General features: G+C 39.4%; 1 protein-coding gene across 1 annotated transcript; it reads left to right on the plus strand.

Annotated features, from left to right (window-relative positions):
- Positions 1 to 207: 207 nt before the first annotated feature.
- On the plus strand, positions 208 to 4,650 carry LOC149245444 (putative disease resistance protein At5g47280). Its single transcript, XM_089455598.1, has 5 exons — positions 208 to 963; positions 1,291 to 1,700; positions 2,121 to 2,476; positions 2,572 to 2,780; positions 3,632 to 4,650. Exons 1-5 carry the CDS (start codon positions 309 to 311, stop codon positions 4,468 to 4,470), a joined length of 2,469 nt encoding a protein of 822 aa, XP_089311724.1. The 5' UTR covers positions 208 to 308; the 3' UTR covers positions 4,471 to 4,650.
- Positions 4,651 to 20,159: the final 15,509 nt, after the last annotated feature.

The following is a 20,159-nucleotide window of genomic DNA, read 5'->3' on the forward strand; positions in this document are numbered from 1 at the left end:
TTTCCGTGTCTGTGCAAAGTGACGTGACAAACAAGTAGTTCGCGTTGAATGAAGCTCATGACGTAACAAACAAGTAATTCGCGCTGAATGGAGAGCGCACTATAGCACAACCTCATTGCTTCCGCCTGAGTACTTTCACCTGATTACGTGACTCTTCTTATAATTATAAATGGACGCTCCCGAGTTCCACAACAAAGCAGTGCAACGTGATAAAATCTATAAGCAGCGAAAGTGCGTAATCAAGTAAGAACAAGAGGATTCTATAGATATATCGAAAGGCGAAAGTATTCTAAGAATTTGAGCATAGGATGGATCGCTTGAATTGCAAGAAATCATGCAGTAGATTAGATGTGCTGCTCACTGGCCTTATTCAAACACTTCAGCAGATCTGTTTGTTGGATTTACAAAAGCCCAAACATGAGCAACATCCCATCTACGAGCGGTTCTTGAACATCCTTATGAAGGGTGTTGAATTGGTGAACAAGTGTGAGAAAACTAGCTCTTTTAAAATCTTACAGAACCTTAGATATGCCTCTCAAATCCACCAATTGGAGAAAGAGATCTCTGACTTCCTTGTATATGAGATGCCAGCTGACATGTTTCTTGAGGTGAAGAATCTCGTAACGGAACTGCAGAGCTTTCGCCATCTTTACGATTTGCGGTCAATTGATGAGACGAAGATGAATGAAACAATCTCCAAATTCACCAGTGATCACCGTGAGAATGCCATGATGCTTCAACAAATGGGCTCAGATGACATGTCTGATGGAGCTTTCAACGAAGCTCCTTGTAGTTTTGATGGGTTAGTACAGTCTGAATTTGAAGTGGGGATGGAAAACAATATTTGGAATTTGAAGAGGATTCTACTCCAGAAAGAGGTGTCCGTTGTCGGGGTGCATGGCATGGGTGGTATTGGCAAAACCACTATGGGATTGGCTCTATGCAATGATCCAGAAATTAGAGGTGATACTTTATATCTCTACAAAGTTCAATTCTTGTCCATCTTTATCTATATTTTTGACCTACTTGGCATCGTTGCAAAGACCAACCATCGAGACATGCAATTAAAAGATGTTATTATTAGCTTTAGTTTCAATATTTCTATTTCTTTATATATGATTTTCATATACTTTATCAAAATAAAGATTTTAATGACTTTTTTTTATGGTAAAAGTATATAATCATTTTTTTTGGGTAATAAATTGTGAAATTTTAATTAAATATATTTCGAAGGATTATATTTAATTTATAGAATTTTTATCTAAATCATTGTTTTTTTTTGCATGTTAGGTGTTTTTCAAAATAATGTTATTTTTTTCACTGTCACACAATCCCCAAACTTGAAGGCAATATTAGATACAATGTGGGAGAAGATTATTGGTAAGAAGGCCCCTGAATTTCAGAATATGGAGGATGCACATAGACAACTACAACAACAACTACAATGGAAATCCAAGCCAACTCTTGTAGTGTTGGATGATGTTTGGTCTAAAGCAAATTTGGAAATATTGTTATTTCAAGGAGAAGGATATAAGACTCTTGTGACAACTCGTAATCATTCTACCATCCTCATAACATCCTCTACTCAACTTTATGAATTTCCACTACTGGATGATGTTGCTGCCTTATCCCTTTTCTGCTTTTGGGCTTTTGGGCAGAGATCAATTCCAAGTCATGCAAATGAACAACTAGTCAAGCAGGTATAATTTTTACAATATTGGAATGCTATCTATATAGAATACACAATTTATTGAGTTTAGCTAGTTTTAATATTGCAATAATGTCTACCATCTATATAGATGCTCTAAAGTACAAGGTATTATTATAGTGGTAAATAACTTTGATGGTATTGCATTCTTCCTTAAAACAAGTTCCTCTATTTTTAATAAAAGGATTCATATTTAACTAAGAGAGATGGTATATATAATATTCTTGATAATCCTTTACTAGAATAAGTTTTGCATAAAAAAACTTTATTTAGATATTTGTATAAATCCACAAAAGAAACTTGTGAATGAGAGTTAAGCTTTGGCAAGAGATTTATGCTTTTTACACCAAAATATTAAAGTTAATTTGTTTTCCACCTACAGAATTTGATGTTATTGATGTGTGAATCACAGGTGCAAACAAAATGTAAAGGCCTGCCACTTGCTCTGAAGGTGATTGGAAGCTCTTTGCATGGTAAACCTCAACCAGTGTGGGAGAGTGCAAAGAACAAGATTTCAAATGGAGAATCAATATCCAATTATCATAAAGAAGGGCTTCTCAAATGTTTGCAGACCAGCATTGATGTCTTGGATGAGGAAGTACAGGAGTGTTTTTTAGACTTGGGTTTATTTCCCGGGGATAAAAAAATATCCATCACTACATTATTGGACATTTGGGTGTATGTGCGAAAGATGGATTGGAATGATGCATTTGTCATCCTGTTAGAACTTGCAAGTAGAAATCTATTGAATTTAACAAGCAATCTTAAGTAAGTTCCTTCTTTCATGTTTGTAGTGCTCACTCTCTTTTATCTTGGATTCGTATGTCTTATATATTGTGCTTTTTGGTGATTGGACCTAATAGGAGTGAAGCAATCAAATATGGAAATGTCAATGAGTTGTACTTTTCTCAACATGATGTAATGAGAGACTTGGTTCTATATTTGTCATCTCAAGTCAATATACTTCATAGGAAGAGGTTTCTTATGCCTAAAAAGGAGCATAATTTCCAAGGAGAATGGGAATTTCTCAAAGATCAAGCATTTGATGCTCAAATGGTTTCCATTCACACAGGTGAGTGATTTTATCATTGCTTAAAATATGTACACTTACTTCCTTCAAAATATTGAAGTTGAAACTATTGTATTTGGACAATAGTTGCTTCTTTTATTTCCTCTTTGTATTTCATGCTAGTTTGTAAGTTCAATAAATAGGATATAGGTCATGGATGTGGGTTAGAACCAAAATGGAGATATTTTTACCAAACAGTTATTTTGCACTTAGGATATGCTTTATCCAATCACCAAATTCATGTAAGATATATGCTAAGATTTCCACTTTTAAGATATAATAGGGACTTAAAGGACAACACCACAAGTGTCTCTAAAATGAAATTGGTGACAATAATTTAATGTTCCTCATCAAAAGCATTGTTGAAATAAGCATTGGAAATGGATTCTAAGGGACGATCACTAAAGGAAATAGCTAGTTTAAATAACACTTTTGATGAGGGACATTATGGGGTCATCACCAATTTATGAATTGGTTAATAATGCACCAAACATAAATTTTCTTATTTAGCATTTTTTATAAATAACACACTCTAGTGTACCTCTCACAAGTGCTAAACAAAAAGCTTTAGAAAAAAATATTAAATTTTGTTAAAAAAAATCATATTCAACATTCTGAATTACATATGATACTAGGCATTTTGTCAATAGTTTTGTTCATGTTTTTGGTGAGTTTTATTCCATATATACCCAATATATTATCATTACGTGATTCATATGAGTTGATCACAAACCAATTTGTAAAAATTAGCCCTTAATATCAAGTATTATAAAAGATATGTAATGATTTCACAGTACCTCGCTATAATATATAATGTTCTAAATAAACTTTGTATTTTTTGTTCATGTGTGTAGGTGCCATGGAAGAGAAACAATGGTGTGGGATGAATTTTGATGATGCAGAGGCTCTCATTTTATTATTTTCTACACACAACTACTTTCTTCCTTTGTTTTTAAGTTCTATGAGAAAATTGAAAGTCCTCATAATATTCAATTATGGATCCAAGAGGGCCATAGTGAATGGTTTACCAAACATATCTTCACTCGCACAAATCAAGGCTATTCATTTGGAGAGGTTGATTGTGCCATCACATCAAGAGAACGATAAAGTCTTACAGAATTTAGAGAAGCTATCTTTGAGTTTATGTGAAGGGATTGGAAACATATCAAGGTTCAACAACACCCAAATGAGCCTAAAGCCTCCAAAAATGCAAGATTTTAACATAGATTATTGTTATGATTTAGAGGAGTTGTCCCCAGCAATATGTGACATGACATCAATTAAAATTTTGTCTATCACTAATTGTCACCTTCTTCACAAGTTACCTAATGACTTGGGGAATCTCAACTCGCTAAAAATGTTAAGATTATCTGCATGTCTAGGTTTGAATGAGCTTCCAACATCTATTGGAAAACTTGGAAAGTTGGAATATCTAGACATTTCATTTTGTCAAAGTTTAAAAGAACTTCCTGATGAAATAGGACAACTAAGGAACCTTGAGGAGATTGATATGAGAGAGTGTTCTCGAATAAGGAAGCTTCCTAAATCAATTGGAAGGATGAGATCTCTAAAGCATGTTATATGTGATGAGAATATAGGGAAAAAATGGATGCATATCAAGATCTCTACCATCATTGATCTTAGAGTTGATGTGATGGAAGCACAATTTAACTTGGATTGGTTGGATGGTTGACGTCCTATTTTGATATTATATCAAGTCATATTTATGTATAATGTTGTAGACGTTTAACTTTATAGGACTTTATAGCCTAATAGGTTAGTGGTTTGAAACTAAGAAGTCAGTGCATTCAGATTGTAAGCTCTTGTGATTAACTTCACTATTTATTAAATAAATATTGTTTTTTCACCATTATTTGCCAATAATATTCTTTTCTTAAATATTTTGTCCTTTTATGATTTGAAATATATAGAACACTTATAATTTATAAATATTTTAATTTTTTTTTTTTTTTTTTCAATAAGCAATAACCATTAGGTATAAAAATCATTTTTGAACAAATTCACATATATTCTAATTTTCTACTGCTTCATTATTGCACTCCATTGCGTCCTCCTTTTCTTTAGTGATGAAAGAATGAAATGTCCATTTGTGCACGGTAGTAGATGAAATGGAAAATCATTTCCTCGTTGTAATGTTTAGAAAAACTATTTCCTAATTTGTAATATGTCTCACAAAGGCCGAGTGGAACTTGGATAGGACCAACCTGATTCCTTTTAGATAGGTTTTATTTTTACAGGCCCAAAAAAACACATATTTCCCTCAAATTATAACATCCTTAAAAAAAAATTCCTTTTAAACCTAGACCCTCAATACTTATCAAACTTGGACCCTTTGGGCTAAGCTTAGTTTTTATCCTCACAATTAACACACTGAGAAAGAAAAAATAAAAACATAAACACAAATTTCTCTCCGGTTAACACACGAAAAAAGCCAAATTTGCCTCCCATTAAAATACATATTTCCCTTAGGTTAACTCACACGCAAAAAAACAAATTGCCCTCTAAGCCTGGACTCTCCATAGTTATCAAACTTGGACCCTTTGGATAGCTTTTATGCTCACAGTTAACACACAAGAAAACATAAAACCAAATTTCCCTCTAGTTAAGTCACACGGCAAAAACACCAAATTTCCTTCTGGTTGAGGTCAGCTTGAGGAAACAAATTAATTTCCCTCTCGTTAAGGTAAGCGTCTTTCCCGTTAGTTAAGTCACGCTCGAAAAAAATTATTTGTTCTCCTTTATTCGTAATCGCTTGTGTGAGTCTCGTAATCAATTTAAGAGTATTTTGCAATTCTATTGCAGATTGCAAATTCTAAATCTCGTGAAGCAAACAGACTATCTCTGAATAACTTTTTGTCAGTACGAAGATACACTACAGCAATTACTCCTTCCTATGAGTATTTTTTTTCTCAGTAGGAAGATACACCAGCAACAATTTCTTCTTCCACGTTTAAAAACACTGAACAAATAACAATGTCCAGCACTATAAAACAACAAGTCACTGAACACAGGGTTTTCACTCGTACTTCACCACTACCGCCCCTTCTCGGCATGCCACGGGATTTCTGCAACATCCAGGACTTGTCGTCTACTTCCACCACCTGCATTTCATTTCAAGGCTTATACGTTTATCTTGTAGGGTATTTAGCTTATACGTTTATGTTTTAGGGTGGTGTAAAATTATCTATCAAATTTGTAATTTCAAATTTTTTATAAAATTTTAGAAAAAAACATAAAATTCCAATAAATCTAACTAAACACAACTAGTTCATACATTCCAAGGAAGGAAACAGTGAGAACACTCGTAGATATTGACCACTTTTAATTCAAATTTTTCTAATGAATGCTGGTATTATTCTGGAGCTGGAACTGAACTGAGCCTCCAGAAAGTTCCAGAACTGAACTCATTCTCTATAAATCTTTACTCTGCATAGGCATCGAGATAACAACAATGTTTTGTAATGTGGTTAATATATCTCTATTTGGTTGTGCATATGCTTGATTATATGTCTATCGTGTATAGATTTTTATTTAATATTTGTATAGACAGACATAGATCTATTTCAGAACAAGCCTAAGTAGATTTTACCTTTTTTATTAAATGAAGAGTGAGGATAAGAGATTGATATTGAGATTTATCTCTCACCGTCCTCTTCTATTTATTTATTTATTTTTTTCCATTATATAAGTATCTGTTATATTTTTACAAATAGCTAGGGTTTTGAAAGTGATTTGTGCATTTCACTCTGTATTCTCAATCCTTTTCAGTTTTAATTTCTCCTCTATACCTTTGAGAAAACCATTCTGCTCGACCACTTTGCATTGTTCAACCAATAGTTTTCAGTTTCAATTTCTCATCCGTGCCTTTGAGCAATCCATGCCGCTCGACCACTTTGCATTGTTCAACCCACTTGAAGGAGAATTTAACCAAGAAAAAATGGCTTCAGAGGATCGCAGCTGAAATTGTCTATTTCAGAATAGACCTGGAAACGTGTTGTGGAGACTTAAGACCCTGTGGGAGGGGGTTTACAGAAACCAGTGGCCTCGCAGCTGGTGCGTCGCAGAATATGAGATTCGTGGTGATGGCGCTGGGACGATACTCGTTTCTTCCTTGTATGTTTGCACCCAGTGCTCTATCGTTATCTTCCTGCGAGACGCTGCAACAACTACGGGATCATCTTTATCTCACTTCTCTCTTCTCCATGGATTACTAAGAGCACCTTAGCAGAAACGAAGGCTACTTAGATGACAATGAACATTTCAAAGCCCCCGCTGGCCACTACAGGATGGAAATTTGATACCGCTAAGTATCGAAAAACCTCCTGTAATTTTGCAGGCCTCCAAAATAACTCTTTTTAATCTTTCTGAATCTGTTTCTTCACTTCTTTCATCTGTATTTTTTATGCGGATACTTATACACAATTTGCAAATTTTGGCTTTGTAATTTGGATATTTTCACTGATGTGGCATATGATATTTTTAAATATTTATTTTTAAAAAATATAACAATTCGACACAACTTAGAAGGTTGAGGATCTGATGGTGGTACGGTTTAACTTGGAATCTGTGGATTACATTTTCAGTTACTGGTAAATGATCGTGCTATAAAAACATTCATAGCCGCAAAAATCGTGGAAGAACATATTCGTGAAATGATCCACGAATTATTCTAATGAACCCATAATAATCGAGTAATTCCAATATAACTACTCTGTGTAGTGGTGTTTCCACGCAAATTCATAGATAGCAAAAATCCAATACTCGGTCAAAATCTCCTTAAAAACTACAGTTTGTGCACACTTTTTAGGATTTCCAATAAGTCCACACTTTATAAAGCCTCGTAGATAGCAGACAGAGTAATGCTGATTTATAATTAAAATATTAGGGTTTATAATATTGAGATGATAAAATTGGGAGTATAATAATATTGGGATGATAATTTTAAAGTTTATATTGAAATTTAATATATTATAGTTTTATTGATTTTATAATATTAGGTTTTATAACATTAAGTTTAAAATATTAAATTTTAAATTAAAGTTTATAATATTACAAATTTTAATATTAAAATCTAATATTTTAAACTAAATATTAATATTTCAAATTTAATATTAAAAATATTAAACTTTAATATTATAAAATTTAATATTTTAAATTTTATATTAAACTCTAATATTAAAAATCCAATATTATAAGCTATAGTATTATAAAGCATAAATCTTATATTACAATTCCTAGAATTATAATTTTATAAATTCTCATATTAATATTAAATCTAATATTAAAAATCTCAATATTATAAAATTTAATTATAAATCCTAATCTTATAAACATTATATGTTAAACTCTAATATAAATCATAATATATTAACTCCTATATTATAAACGCAATATTAAATCCTATATTTAATATTAGGGTTTATGAATTTGATCATATTCTTAATAATTATTACAACTATATTTACTAGTGTAATTGTGCTAGTATTTATGTAATTAATATCCACATTATTATACAACATTTATCTAAGGAATGAGCTATTCACATAAAGGAACAAAGTTGATTCGAGAGCTCCTCCGGCGATAGGGTCCTAACGACCCCTCCCCACCCTCCTCCTCCTCCTCCCATCACCCGAGGGCCCCACCATCTGTGGCCTCCCCTGAGCCCTTCCTCCTTCGTCACCGTCCTCCCCTGCCCACACCCTATGCCACCCTCCATGTCACGCCCCTACCTTGGTGGTACTCTTCCAACCGCACGATGGGGGTGTGACACCACCACCCACTTTCTTTTTAACAATACTTGTAAGTGTGGACTACGCCTACTTTCTATACTTAGTTTATTTTTCAACTTGCCAAGTATAATCTTTTTTTTAACACAATGGAAACATTCATACAACATTCATCATTATTATCATTTAACATAAATGCACAACGAATAATAAACTGGGAGGGGAAACTCCCTGAAATATGAGTCTGCCCGATGATAATAACAATCTTTTACAAAATATACAAGTTCAGTCTTTGTAGGGAAACCCCAAGTTTCCTTCCTGAAAATTTCTGTCTCAACCGTGCAACCCTGTCATTCGGCCTATGTCCATTGTTCGGTTGCCTTCGTGCAGTGCTACTCGGTCATGTCACCCACCCGATGCACACCCTCAGCTCATCCGCACTATCGCACCCAACTCCATGTTCACCCGTTCGACCATCGCACCATTTTACCATCACACCGTGCTAAGTTTACCAACTCGTCATGCCCATCATTCAGCTCGTGCACTGGCGCCCAGCTCACCGTTCAACCTCCTCACACGCCCACACTTGGCGTTTGTTCACCCGAGTGTTTCACCGCCGAGTTCACCTGCCAACTCGTGTCACTCGCACCCGGCTATCTCGACTCACCCTCGCTCCATTCACATACACCCGGGTGCTCATTCAACCCGACTAACCCATCGGTTGAGTCCACCAACGTGCCCGATGTTCATTCCGACACTTCACCCGAACGCCCCACCATTCAACCGTTCGCATGAATGACCCATCGTTCAACCGACCTCCCAAACACCTTAAATGATAACTCATTCAACCCTCCATTCAACCGACTGCCCGAACCTCCAACTCGTTCAGTTGTTCACCCGAACGATATTTCGTTCAGCTGTCTGCCCAAATGATATTTCATTCAGCTGTCCGCCCGAACAATATCCCATTTAGCTGTCTACCTAAACGCTCTGAATGATATTTTGTTCAGCTGTCCACCCGAACGGCCAAATGATATCCCGTTCAACTCATCCACCTGAACTCTCAAACGAGATCTCGTTCAGCTCATCCACCGGAACTCTCGAACGATATCTCGTTCAGCTCGTCCACCAGAATTCTCGAACGATATCCCATTCAGTTCACAGCTCCGACTGTCTTCCGGTTCTTTGTGGCTAAGTACTTTGGCCTGTAATACCACCTGCACCTCGCCCAACATTTTAGAACCCAAGTTAGCTCGCACCCTAGCTCGCATAACACTTGGATTCTTTTGCTTGACGTCTTCTTCTCCAACTTGCCCATATATATATATATGGTAGCTCGCCCACCATGGGGGCATCGACCTAGGCCAAGCTGACCCACGTTTTGGCAATCCGCTACTTTTCCCACGTCGGCCATGGTGAGGGCGCCCACACCTGGGACCGCCCCACCATATAACTTTCCACCGCCCAACACTTAGTCATTTTCACAATATGACTTCTTGTGCCTATTTTGCGTGTCTCCTTCGTAGCCGGCTCGTCGCACCGGGTGGGTGCGCCCAACTCGCCGGTCACCTCCAGCTCGTCGCTCACTCAATCATCACGCGCCCTCTGCCAACTCTCTGCATCGAAACACGTCTTGGGAGCCTTACACTCCCCTTTTAAGCAACCTGACGCGAGGCTGCATTAAATTGCAGATTTTGAATAACTAAACAAAATTTTGTGCGCGCCCTTAGAATCACTAATCTACCTCCTTCGTGAATGACCATTCTAAATTCAAGAGCATCTCAATCGGAAAGACTGGTCCCTGCATTCTGATAGCTCCCCTGTGCTCTGAAAGCCCCACTGCACTCCAAAACTTGTATGCTTCCTGCTTCTCTTACATTGTGAATGCTATCGAATCTTTGACAACTCCCTTGCACGATAACTATAAAAGCTAATGAAAAAATCCACTAATCAATTCTTTAAACCCTCAAGTAGGTGCAATTATATTCATTGAACTATATACGTGGATGGAAAATTTCATTCAAGTTGATTCACTGTTAGACAGGTTAATATTCTTTCTAAAATCCATCACAAGAACTTGGTGTCATTACTTGGATTCTATAATGAATCGAAAGAGGTGGACACTATAAAATCTATCTCTCGTATCCTTGTTCATTTCTCAGTAAGGATTGGCTACAGTTGTAATTGTTTAGGCCAATGTTGTGCTCCTAGTGATACCGTAAATTGTTTCTTATACTCTCTCACCATTTCAGGTTACGGGACTCGAGATTTATAAGAAACAATTCACATTTTCATGGGCTTTCCAAGTGAACTCCCCAGAGAACCTAACTTGACTCTACCTTTATTAAGATGGTTTTGACAAAATTGTACTAGTTATATATTGTTATTATTATTTTTTTGTAATGTTATAAAATTTGTCATTATATAAAGATAGAAGTTATTAGATTTTGCATTTAGTGAATTGATGCGTGGAAGGAAATATAGTGTTGAACTGATGATATTATGATCCCATCAAGGAGACTTGGATTGAGTCAATCAAAGTGCCACTATTTTCATAAGCCCAATATAATCACCTAAAGTCATGCTAGACAGGTAAACCTAAGGCATATACAACAAAGTTTTGCAAATTTCAAAGTAATAATTGAACATTGAACATTTCATACCTTACATTTTAGGTTAGTCATACATCCATTCGATTTGTAATGTTACAACTACAACTTCCAAAAAAATTGCAAGCCTCCTTTAGAAAAAGCTAGAAAATGAGATCTGTTGGCATTGGAAAATGATTTTCCAGTGCCTACAGGAGCATTAGAAAATCATTTTCCAGCGCCTACAATAATGCTAGAAAATGGTTATAAATTTTGGAGTCTAATGTTTCAAGTGAGTTGCATCACTCCTCACCAACACTAAGAGAAAAATTAAAGATATGAAGGACTTATATAGATATATTGGTTAAATTGGAGTAGAGGGATAATAGAGACTGATTATTTGCAGTGTATACAGGAAAAGTGAATGAGAATAAATGAGATAGAAAAAGGAAAATTGACATGGAAATATAAGAGAGACAATGGAAGGATCAGTCATAGTCCAAAACTCTAGTTTGGATTGGCCACATTTTTTTCAATCTTTGTGAGAACACCAACTCAAAGCACTATCACTTTGTTCATGACTACTTTATATTATTACTAGTTCACAACTACAAACCTAGGTTTAAGGAGGGGATTCATGTCCAACGACATCTCCTATTTATTGGAAAGAAACTAAATGCATATTGATAAGATAATATGTCATCTATGAGTAAGCCACTATGTGGTCATTGTTATGCAAATGTGGTGGTGTTTCGAGGAGAGGCACACCCTTAGAAATGGAATTCATGCTCTCCTTTGGCTCCATACATGGGAGTTTTCAATGTTAAAAAATTTCTAAAATTATATATATAAGGGGTTATTGAATGCATTATTCATTACAAAACCCATTGTCTCATATACATATGTAATGGGTTGTAGCCTTCCATTGCAGTTCTTCATGATTGGCTTATGAAAACATGGTCCATAAATCTTAACTTTCTTCTAATTTCTGAAGGTTCTTTTCATTATGAATTTTCAGGACCCCATGTCATATGTCCTTATAAGAGGGGCCATGGGTTATGGGAAAAATTGGTGTTTTCATGATCCAGGTGGATATTGGTGGCCACCTGCCAAGTCCACCTGGACCCCCACCATTGTCTTTCTCAGCTTTTTCAGTTTCCTTAATTGTAGCACAACTTACTATTTTTAGCAATTTTTCGGGTCCTGAACTTCCGGAGCCATTTTGAGGCCCTAAACGACGTTTTTTGGGGAATCCAGGGGCAACATGGGTACATGGAATGGACCGATGTTGCCCATTCCAACAATGATAGTGCTCGGATAGATCTTTCTAATGAGCTATTGTATGCGTCAAACGGAGATCATATGCCAAAGTTACGACCCCAGGAAGTTGATGTACCAATTTACCCCCAAACGGGGCCCACAGTTTGGCGTTTCATCTCCTAGGGTTAGGTTTTGGAATGTTAAGGGTTTTCCATTGTTTCTCAACAATAAATAGGCCTTCGAGCCTCATTGTAACACAGTTCAGAGGCATGTAGCCATCACATCTCTTCTCAGAGATAAGCTACCATCGCCCTAGCTGGTTTATTTCCATTTCTGGTTGTAAGCATATTTCAATATTTTCCATTAATGAAATGAAGTATTATTTCCGCTGCATCTTTGTGTATATGGTTATCTCTGTAATTTGTTGCGTTCTTTTTTAAATCCGGATCAGTGGTATCAGAGCGGTCTGCTTTTTCTCTGTTTTTCTTTGCATGTCCCCAACAAGGTCGGGATATAAGGAGTTAGGGCTTGAACTGGTTGAACCTTTGCAAGACCAGCCTCGCAAATCCCGACGGCCTCCCATGGCGGACGAGAAGAAAGACGAGGGGGCAGGAGATCCCATCAAAATCTTGCTCGAAGAAGCCCTCGAGCGACAACGGAACGCGATGATGGACAGCTTTGCCAAGATCCTTCAGCGGCTACCCAGAAGCAACGCATCGGCTTCCAGCAGCTACTCTGGAAATGCCACACCCTTTAAGGTACAAGTTAATTTTGAAATCCCCATATTCGAGGGTCAGATAGACGCAGATGCCGTAGATAAATGGTTAAATCTGCTAGAGGGTTATTTTTCTGTTCATGAATTTTCGAGTCGGGAAAAGATTGTTTTTGCTCTTCTCAAAGCAACCCCCCACGTCAAGGACTGGTGGGAAACCTACTGCGAGCAGAAGGATGAAAGTACTGGCTCACTATTTTCAGCCGCACCCACCTGGGATTCATTCCGGGATGCCATCAAGGAGCAGTACTACCCTGTCGGAAGCTATGAGGATGAATACATAAAGTGGACCACGCTGCGGCAGGGAAGGGACCAAGACGTGCCGGAGTTCACCAATCTTTTCCATACCCTTCGCACAAAGTTGGGTATCAAGGATTCGGAGCAACATTTGATACTCAAATACCGTGGCTGCCTGCACAAGTACATCCAGGAAGAAATACAATTCCTAAACATCCCCTCGCTCGGCGCAGCATACCGATATGCCGTCAAGGTCGAGCAGAAGTTTAAACAAAAGAAGCGAGACTTTGGATCTGCGAATCCAAAGCAGGGGAAAGGTGCCCCTAAACCACAGAACAAAGGACAAAGCCAAGGCGGGACAGCCCAAGACAACCAGCCGAAGCTGCAAGCAAAGAACAGCGCCGCGAAGCCGAGAAAGGACACTGGAAAATGGTGCGAGTTCCATAAGAGCTCCACTCACAACACAAGTGAGTGTCGGGCCAAGCAGTCACTGGTGGCTGAGCTAAAGGTTTCAGAATCAGATGCATGTTCCGACTCTGAGTCAGAACCCGATAAGGGGTATGAAAAAGGGAAGCAGATCATTGATGCGGATCCCAGCGCCACTGTTGCTACCGCAAAGATCCAGAAAAATGAACCCGAAGATCCAGAGGAGGAGGAGCGTCTCTTCCACTCCCAGATGTGGGTAAAGGGCTCCCCGATACAGTTCATTGTTGATAGCGGGAGTCAAAAGAACCTCATTTCGGCAGAGGTCGTGAAGCGGTTGGGCTTACCGACCACAGCACATCCACAACCATACACCATTGGGTGGCTTCACCAAGGACGAGATCTTCGCGTGAGCCAGCAGTGTCGCCTTCCATACAACATCAAGCCCTTCACGGATGAGGTATTGTGTGACATTGCTCCCCTTGAAGTTTGTGATGTATTACTAGGACAACCATACTTGTGGAAGCGACATGCTGTGTATGAATCAAGGCCCCGTGCTGTTATTATTACATTGGGAAATAAGTTGTTCAGGATACCAGAGGTAGCACCACCTGCCGCCATCTCTTTGATTACTGCAAAACAATGCAGTAAGATCATTTCCAAAACCAGGAAATTTGTTTTCCTGATGATAGCCCTCAAGGAAAGAAGAAGACAGTGGCCGCGGCCTCCAAACGGGGTCCCTCTGCACGACAACTACAGATGGACAAGGTTGTGGAGGAGTACGAGGACATCTTCACCTCCCCGGCAGGGGTTCCTCTGCACTGTCAAGTCAAGCACTCCATCGATCTGACCCCAGGTGCGCCGCTACCCAATGGACCAATTTATCGGCGCTCCGTTCTGGAGAACAATGAAATCAAGAGGCAGATTCAGGAGCTCCTGCAGAAAGGTCACATCCGTCCGAGTTCATCGCCCTGTGGGAGCCCGATCGTGTTGGTACAGAAGAAGGATGGGACGTGGAGACTCTGTATTGACTATCGGGCGCTGAACAAGATCACTGTCCGTAATAGGTACCCGATCCCGCGGATTGATGACCTCCTAGACCAACTAAAGGGGGCGAAATATTTCAGCAAGATCGATCTGAAGTCAGGATATCACCAGGTACCAATTGAACCCTCTGATGTGTGGAAGACTGCCTTCAAATCCAAGGAGGGCCTCTTCGAATGGTTGGTCATGCCTTTCGGATTGACGAATGCTCCTGCAACCTTTATGAGGCTAATGGATGACATCTTGCGGCCATTCACCAACTCCTTTGTAGTAGTATACTTGGATGACATTCTGATCTTCAGCCAGAGTTGGGAAGAGCACCTCCACCACATCCGACAGGTTCTCCAAACACTGCGGCAACACAAGCTATGTGCCAATTTGGAGAAATGCACTTTTGGCATGACCCAGGTTCAGTATCTGGGATACATCATTGATGAACAGGGGGTGCATGTCGATCCAGCCAAGATCCAAGTCATTCGGGATTGGCCCTCTCCAACCACTCTAACAGAGCTCCGCAGCTTTCTAGGTCTTGCCAACTTCTACCGCAGGTTTGTGTTGGGGTTTTCTCATATTTCTTGGCCCTTGAGTCAAGTCACCAAGGGCGGGGCGAAAGCAAAATTCTTTTGGTCTGAATCTCAACAGAAGGCATTCAGGGAGTTGAAGGATCGCCTCTGCACGGCACCAGTGCTCGCGTTACCAGATTTACAACAACCATTTGAGGTCGAGACAGATGCCTCTGACTATGCTATTGGGGCAGTCCTTACTCAACATGGACATCCAGTGGCATATCACAGTGAAACACTTTCAGACACAGTCCGGAAGTACCCCACTTATGATAAAGAGATGTATTCCATTGTACAGGCCTGCCGACAATGGAAGCATTACATTTTGGGGAAGGAAACGGTCATCCACACAGACCACCGACCTCTGCAGTTCATACAGACCCAAGGGAAATTGCAGAATGATCGCCATCAGAAGTGGTCTACATACCTGCAACAGTTTCACTTGAATATCAAGTATAAAAAGGGCAGCACCAATAATGTTGCAGATTGCCTCAGTCGACCACCGATCATGGCGCTAACCACCGTGCTCAACTCTTGTGGGCACGAGACTTCTGATTGGCCACTTCTCTACAAAAGCGACCCAGAATTCGGCCACACATACCAGACACTCTTGGAGGGTCGGCATGTTGCAGATTTTCACCTCCAGGATGCCCTATTATGCCACCTCGGTCACCTTTGTGTTCCTTCAAGCGAGCGTGCCAAGATGATTTGGGAAGCACACTACAGTCGGGCTGCTGGGCATTTCGGGGTCGAGAAAACAGTGGCAGTACTGCAAAATTATTTCTATTGGCCGAATCTTCGACAGGATGTTGGGAAGTACATCCGATCATGTACTGCCTGTGCCATTGCCAAACCGACCATTAAGAAGCACGGCCTCTATACCCCGTTGCCTACCCCTAGTCGACCTTGGGAATCCATCTCCATGGATTACATGTCAGGCCTTCCTTCCACTAAGCATGGAAATGACTGTGTTTTTGTGGTCGTCGACAGGTTCTCGAAGATGGCCATTATGATGGCCTGCAAGAAGAATATCACAGCAGAAGCCACTGCTAAACTCTTCTTTGAACGAGTGTGGGTGCACTTTGGGATCCCACAGTCTATCATCTCAGATCGGGACAGTCGGTTTCTCAGCACATTTTGGTCCAGTCTCTGGTCAATGCTGGACACCAAACTCACGAAGTCCACAGCCTTCCATCCTCAAACTGATGGCCAGACAGAGGTTGTCAACAGGATGATTGTGCACATTCTGCGCATGTATAACTCAAAGCATCCACGCACATGGGACGAGAGCCTCCCCTATGTTCAGCACAGCTACAACCGAGCTCTTCACAGCTCCACTGGCCATAGCCCTTTTCAGGTGGTTTGGGATTCCAGCCACTATGCCCCATTGATGTGGCCATGCCACTTGCAGCTACTCACATGAATTCAGCTCATGTCCAGTCCGAAACAGATAAGGCCACCAGCTTCATTGAGCGCATCCAACATATTCGCCAGCAGGTCCATGACATTCTTGAGAAATCAAATGCCAAGTACAAGCAGCGACATGATCAACACCGGGTGCCACACAAGTTTCAGGTGGGCGACAAAGTCTGGTTGCATTTGCAAAAGGAACGCCTTACTGGAGCCTATCGGAAATTGAGACCACTCCGATATGGTCCTTACACCATTACTAAGGCTATGGGAGACAATGCATTTGAGCTCAGCATTCCCCCATTCCTTGGCCTGCACCCAGTGTTCAATGTGGACCGCCTTCGGCCATACTTTCCACCATTGCTAGACACATCCGACATTGCAGAACAGCTCAAACCCACAGAATTAAATCCAGATTGCATGGAACAAGCTGCAACTGATCGGATCATGGACACACAGATCAAGAACACTCGCCAACAGAATATCCAACTGTATCGAGTTGTCAAAGCAGGCCAACTCCTTCAGCAGGGCAAGTGGCTCACCAGGGAACAAGTTCAGCAGAAGTTTCCTCATCTCATGGAGGAGCTCAACGCAATGGGGACCATTGCTTCCTAAGGGGGGAGGAATGATCCAGGTGGATATTGGTGGCCACCTGCCAAGTCCACCTGGACCCCCACCATTGTCTTTCTCAGCATTTTCAGTTTCCTTAATTGTAGCACAACTTACTATTTTTAGCAGTTTTTCGGGTCCTGAACTTCCGGAGCCGTTTTGAGGCCCTAAACGACGTTTTTTGGGGAATCCAGGGGCAACATGGACCACCGATGTTGCCCTTTCCAACAATGATAGTGCTCGGATAGATCTTTCTAATGAGCTATTGTACGCGTCAAACGGAGATCATATGCCAAAGTTACGACCCCGGGAAGTTGATGTACCAATTTACCCCCAAACGGGGCCCACAGTTTGGCGTTTCATCTCCTAGGGTTAGGTTTTGGAATGTTAAGGGTTTTCCATTGTTTCTCAACAATAAATAGGCCTTCGAGCGTCATTGTAACATAGTTCAGAGGCATGTAGCCATCACATGTCTTCTCAGAGATAAGCTACCATCGCCCTAGCTGGTTTATTTCCATTTCTGGTTGTAAGCATATTTCAGTATTTTCCATTAATGAAATGAAGTATTATTTCCATTGCATCTTTGTGTATATGGTTATCTCTGTGATTTGTTGCGTTCTTGTTTAAATCCGGATCATTTCATCACACCTAGGTTCTCATAACCCAATCTAACAACCATGGCTATAACTATCGTTGTTGTGTGGGTGCATTTAACTCATTTACCCCTTTATTTGTGGTGTCCACATGTGCTTGGGCATTGAGTTTTCATTGATGAGTTTTATAAGTTATTTAAAGTATGCATGTCCAAAGATTCCCATATTTTGAGAGAAAAAGGGGAAATGTAGTAAATCCAAGGTTGGAATAAAAGACAATTAACCCAACTACAACCATAAGAGAGCAGGAAGAGATTGGAGTCTCCACCATGTTCTTGAATGAAACCACAAACCAAAAGGGGGAATAGTGAGGAAAGAGGTACTTACTGATAATAGCCCATATCATAATGATACTGATATTAGCTCATATCGTAATTCTCCTTTAACAGAGATTGAAGAAGATTTGAAGAGAAAAAGCACTGCAATGTTAGTTTTCGGCACTGATGTATGCACTAGTAAATTAGATGTTTGGTAAAGTATGCCTACTACATAAAGTGGAAACCAACTCAATGAAATACAATCATTTATCAAATCCGGTGGTAACCAAGTGCATGAAAAGCAAGTGTTTCTCAAATCCAAGTTGGTGGAAACCAAGTACATGAAAAACAAGGGTTTATCAAATCTAAGGCAGTGGCGACCATTTCCGAGGCATTGGTAGCCATTTCTAAGGCAGTGGAGCATGCAAGGGGAAAATTTTCATTCGGTCAATTCTTCGAACCTGCTAGCTGGATAGATGGGTAAAATTGGCTACCTCAAATGGTATGAGCTAGATGGAGAAACACTCTTACTGGTGTATGGGGCTCACACGTTTACAATTTTCTAAGAAGCTAGTTGGGAGCTGATTTTTCAACTTTTCACTCAGTACGATTTTAATCTCACTAGTGATTTCATTTATTCTTTTGATAGCAATAGCGCTAGGGTTTAGGGGTTGTTATTTCAAGTAATAGTGACTTGTGATGGTCGTTTTTCCAAAATTTTCTTATGCCATATGCAATTTCTTGTACATTTGGTTAGTTTTAACGGGATGAACCTAGCTTTTTACCTTCATCAAAGCTTGGTTAAGATGGTGGCCTCTACAAGAAAAAGGAGGTTTTGGTACCCACATGATGTATACCACCATGGTTTGATCAAAATGTTATATACCCATGAAATGAACAAGAAAGCATAGCAACCGAGGAGGACATTGGGACACCCCTTTCCCAGAAACCATAATAAGAAGAAAAATGTTGCTTTATAGGCTGAGAGTAGTCAAAAAGTTTTTGGAAAAACAACAAAAAAAACTAATAGGAGAAAAAACCTTAGGTTTTATAGAAGAAGGACTAGAGGACACCATTCAGAAGTCTAGGATACTAAGGAAGATGAGACCATGGATGAAGGCTAAAAGAAGGGTGAAGATCCTATAGAAATTTACTTTAGAATACATTATGCAAGGAGGCCAAGAACCAGAACCATGAACAAACTAAGGCTGGGGTTTAAAGCTAAACTGAATCCCAAGCTTAAGGAGCCTATTGTCATTGAAGGTTAAAAGGAAGACAAGCCTGCTAGAGATAAGGAGGGGTTGTTAGCAGAATCGGTGCCACAAGCACAAACAGATGAGAAGTCCCCACAGACGAAAAGAAAAATATCTCTAGAAACTAAGAAGACCCCACAGAAGAAAAGAAAAAGAGCAAGAGCCACAATGGAAATCACAAAATAGGACAAGCTAAGAATCCTTGTAGAGGCAACAAAGACCATTACAAGCTAGGGTTTTTTGCTAATGGTTTTTTGTCAATAGAGATAGACTTTGTTTAGTAAATTGTATCATGAAAATATTGTAATATTATATGGTTTCTTTCCTGGATATTATGGATCTTATAGTTTTGTACATTTTGACATATATTGTATGAAAAAGAAGGACAAAGGCTTAATAACACTTTGGGAAAAAAATTGTGTATTGCGGGCTTTTCAAGATGAATATAGTTTTCTCTCTTCTCTAAGCGATTTTCCATCTAGAGGTTACAAAAATCACTATGTGATACTCTGTTTTTTAAGATCAATATTCTATTCTTCTATTACATCTTGATTTTTACAATCTGA

The sequence above is a fragment of the Pinus tabuliformis genome, chromosome 7, assembly GCF_031772625.1.
Source record: "Pinus tabuliformis cultivar Carrire ecotype Pingquan chromosome 7, CPIR1, whole genome shotgun sequence".
NCBI lineage: Eukaryota > Viridiplantae > Streptophyta > Pinopsida > Pinales > Pinaceae > Pinus > Pinus tabuliformis.

Coding starts and splice junctions, on each gene's coding strand:
- LOC149245444 (XM_089455598.1), top strand. CDS start 309: ATGGATCGCTTGAATTGCAAGAAATCATGCAGTAGATTAGATGTGCTG. Junction 964..1,290: donor CAATGATCCAGAAATTAGAG/GTGATACTTTAT, acceptor TTTGCATGTTAG/GTGTTTTTCAAAATAATGTT. Junction 2,781..3,631: donor AATGGTTTCCATTCACACAG/GTGAGTGATTTT, acceptor TCATGTGTGTAG/GTGCCATGGAAGAGAAACAA.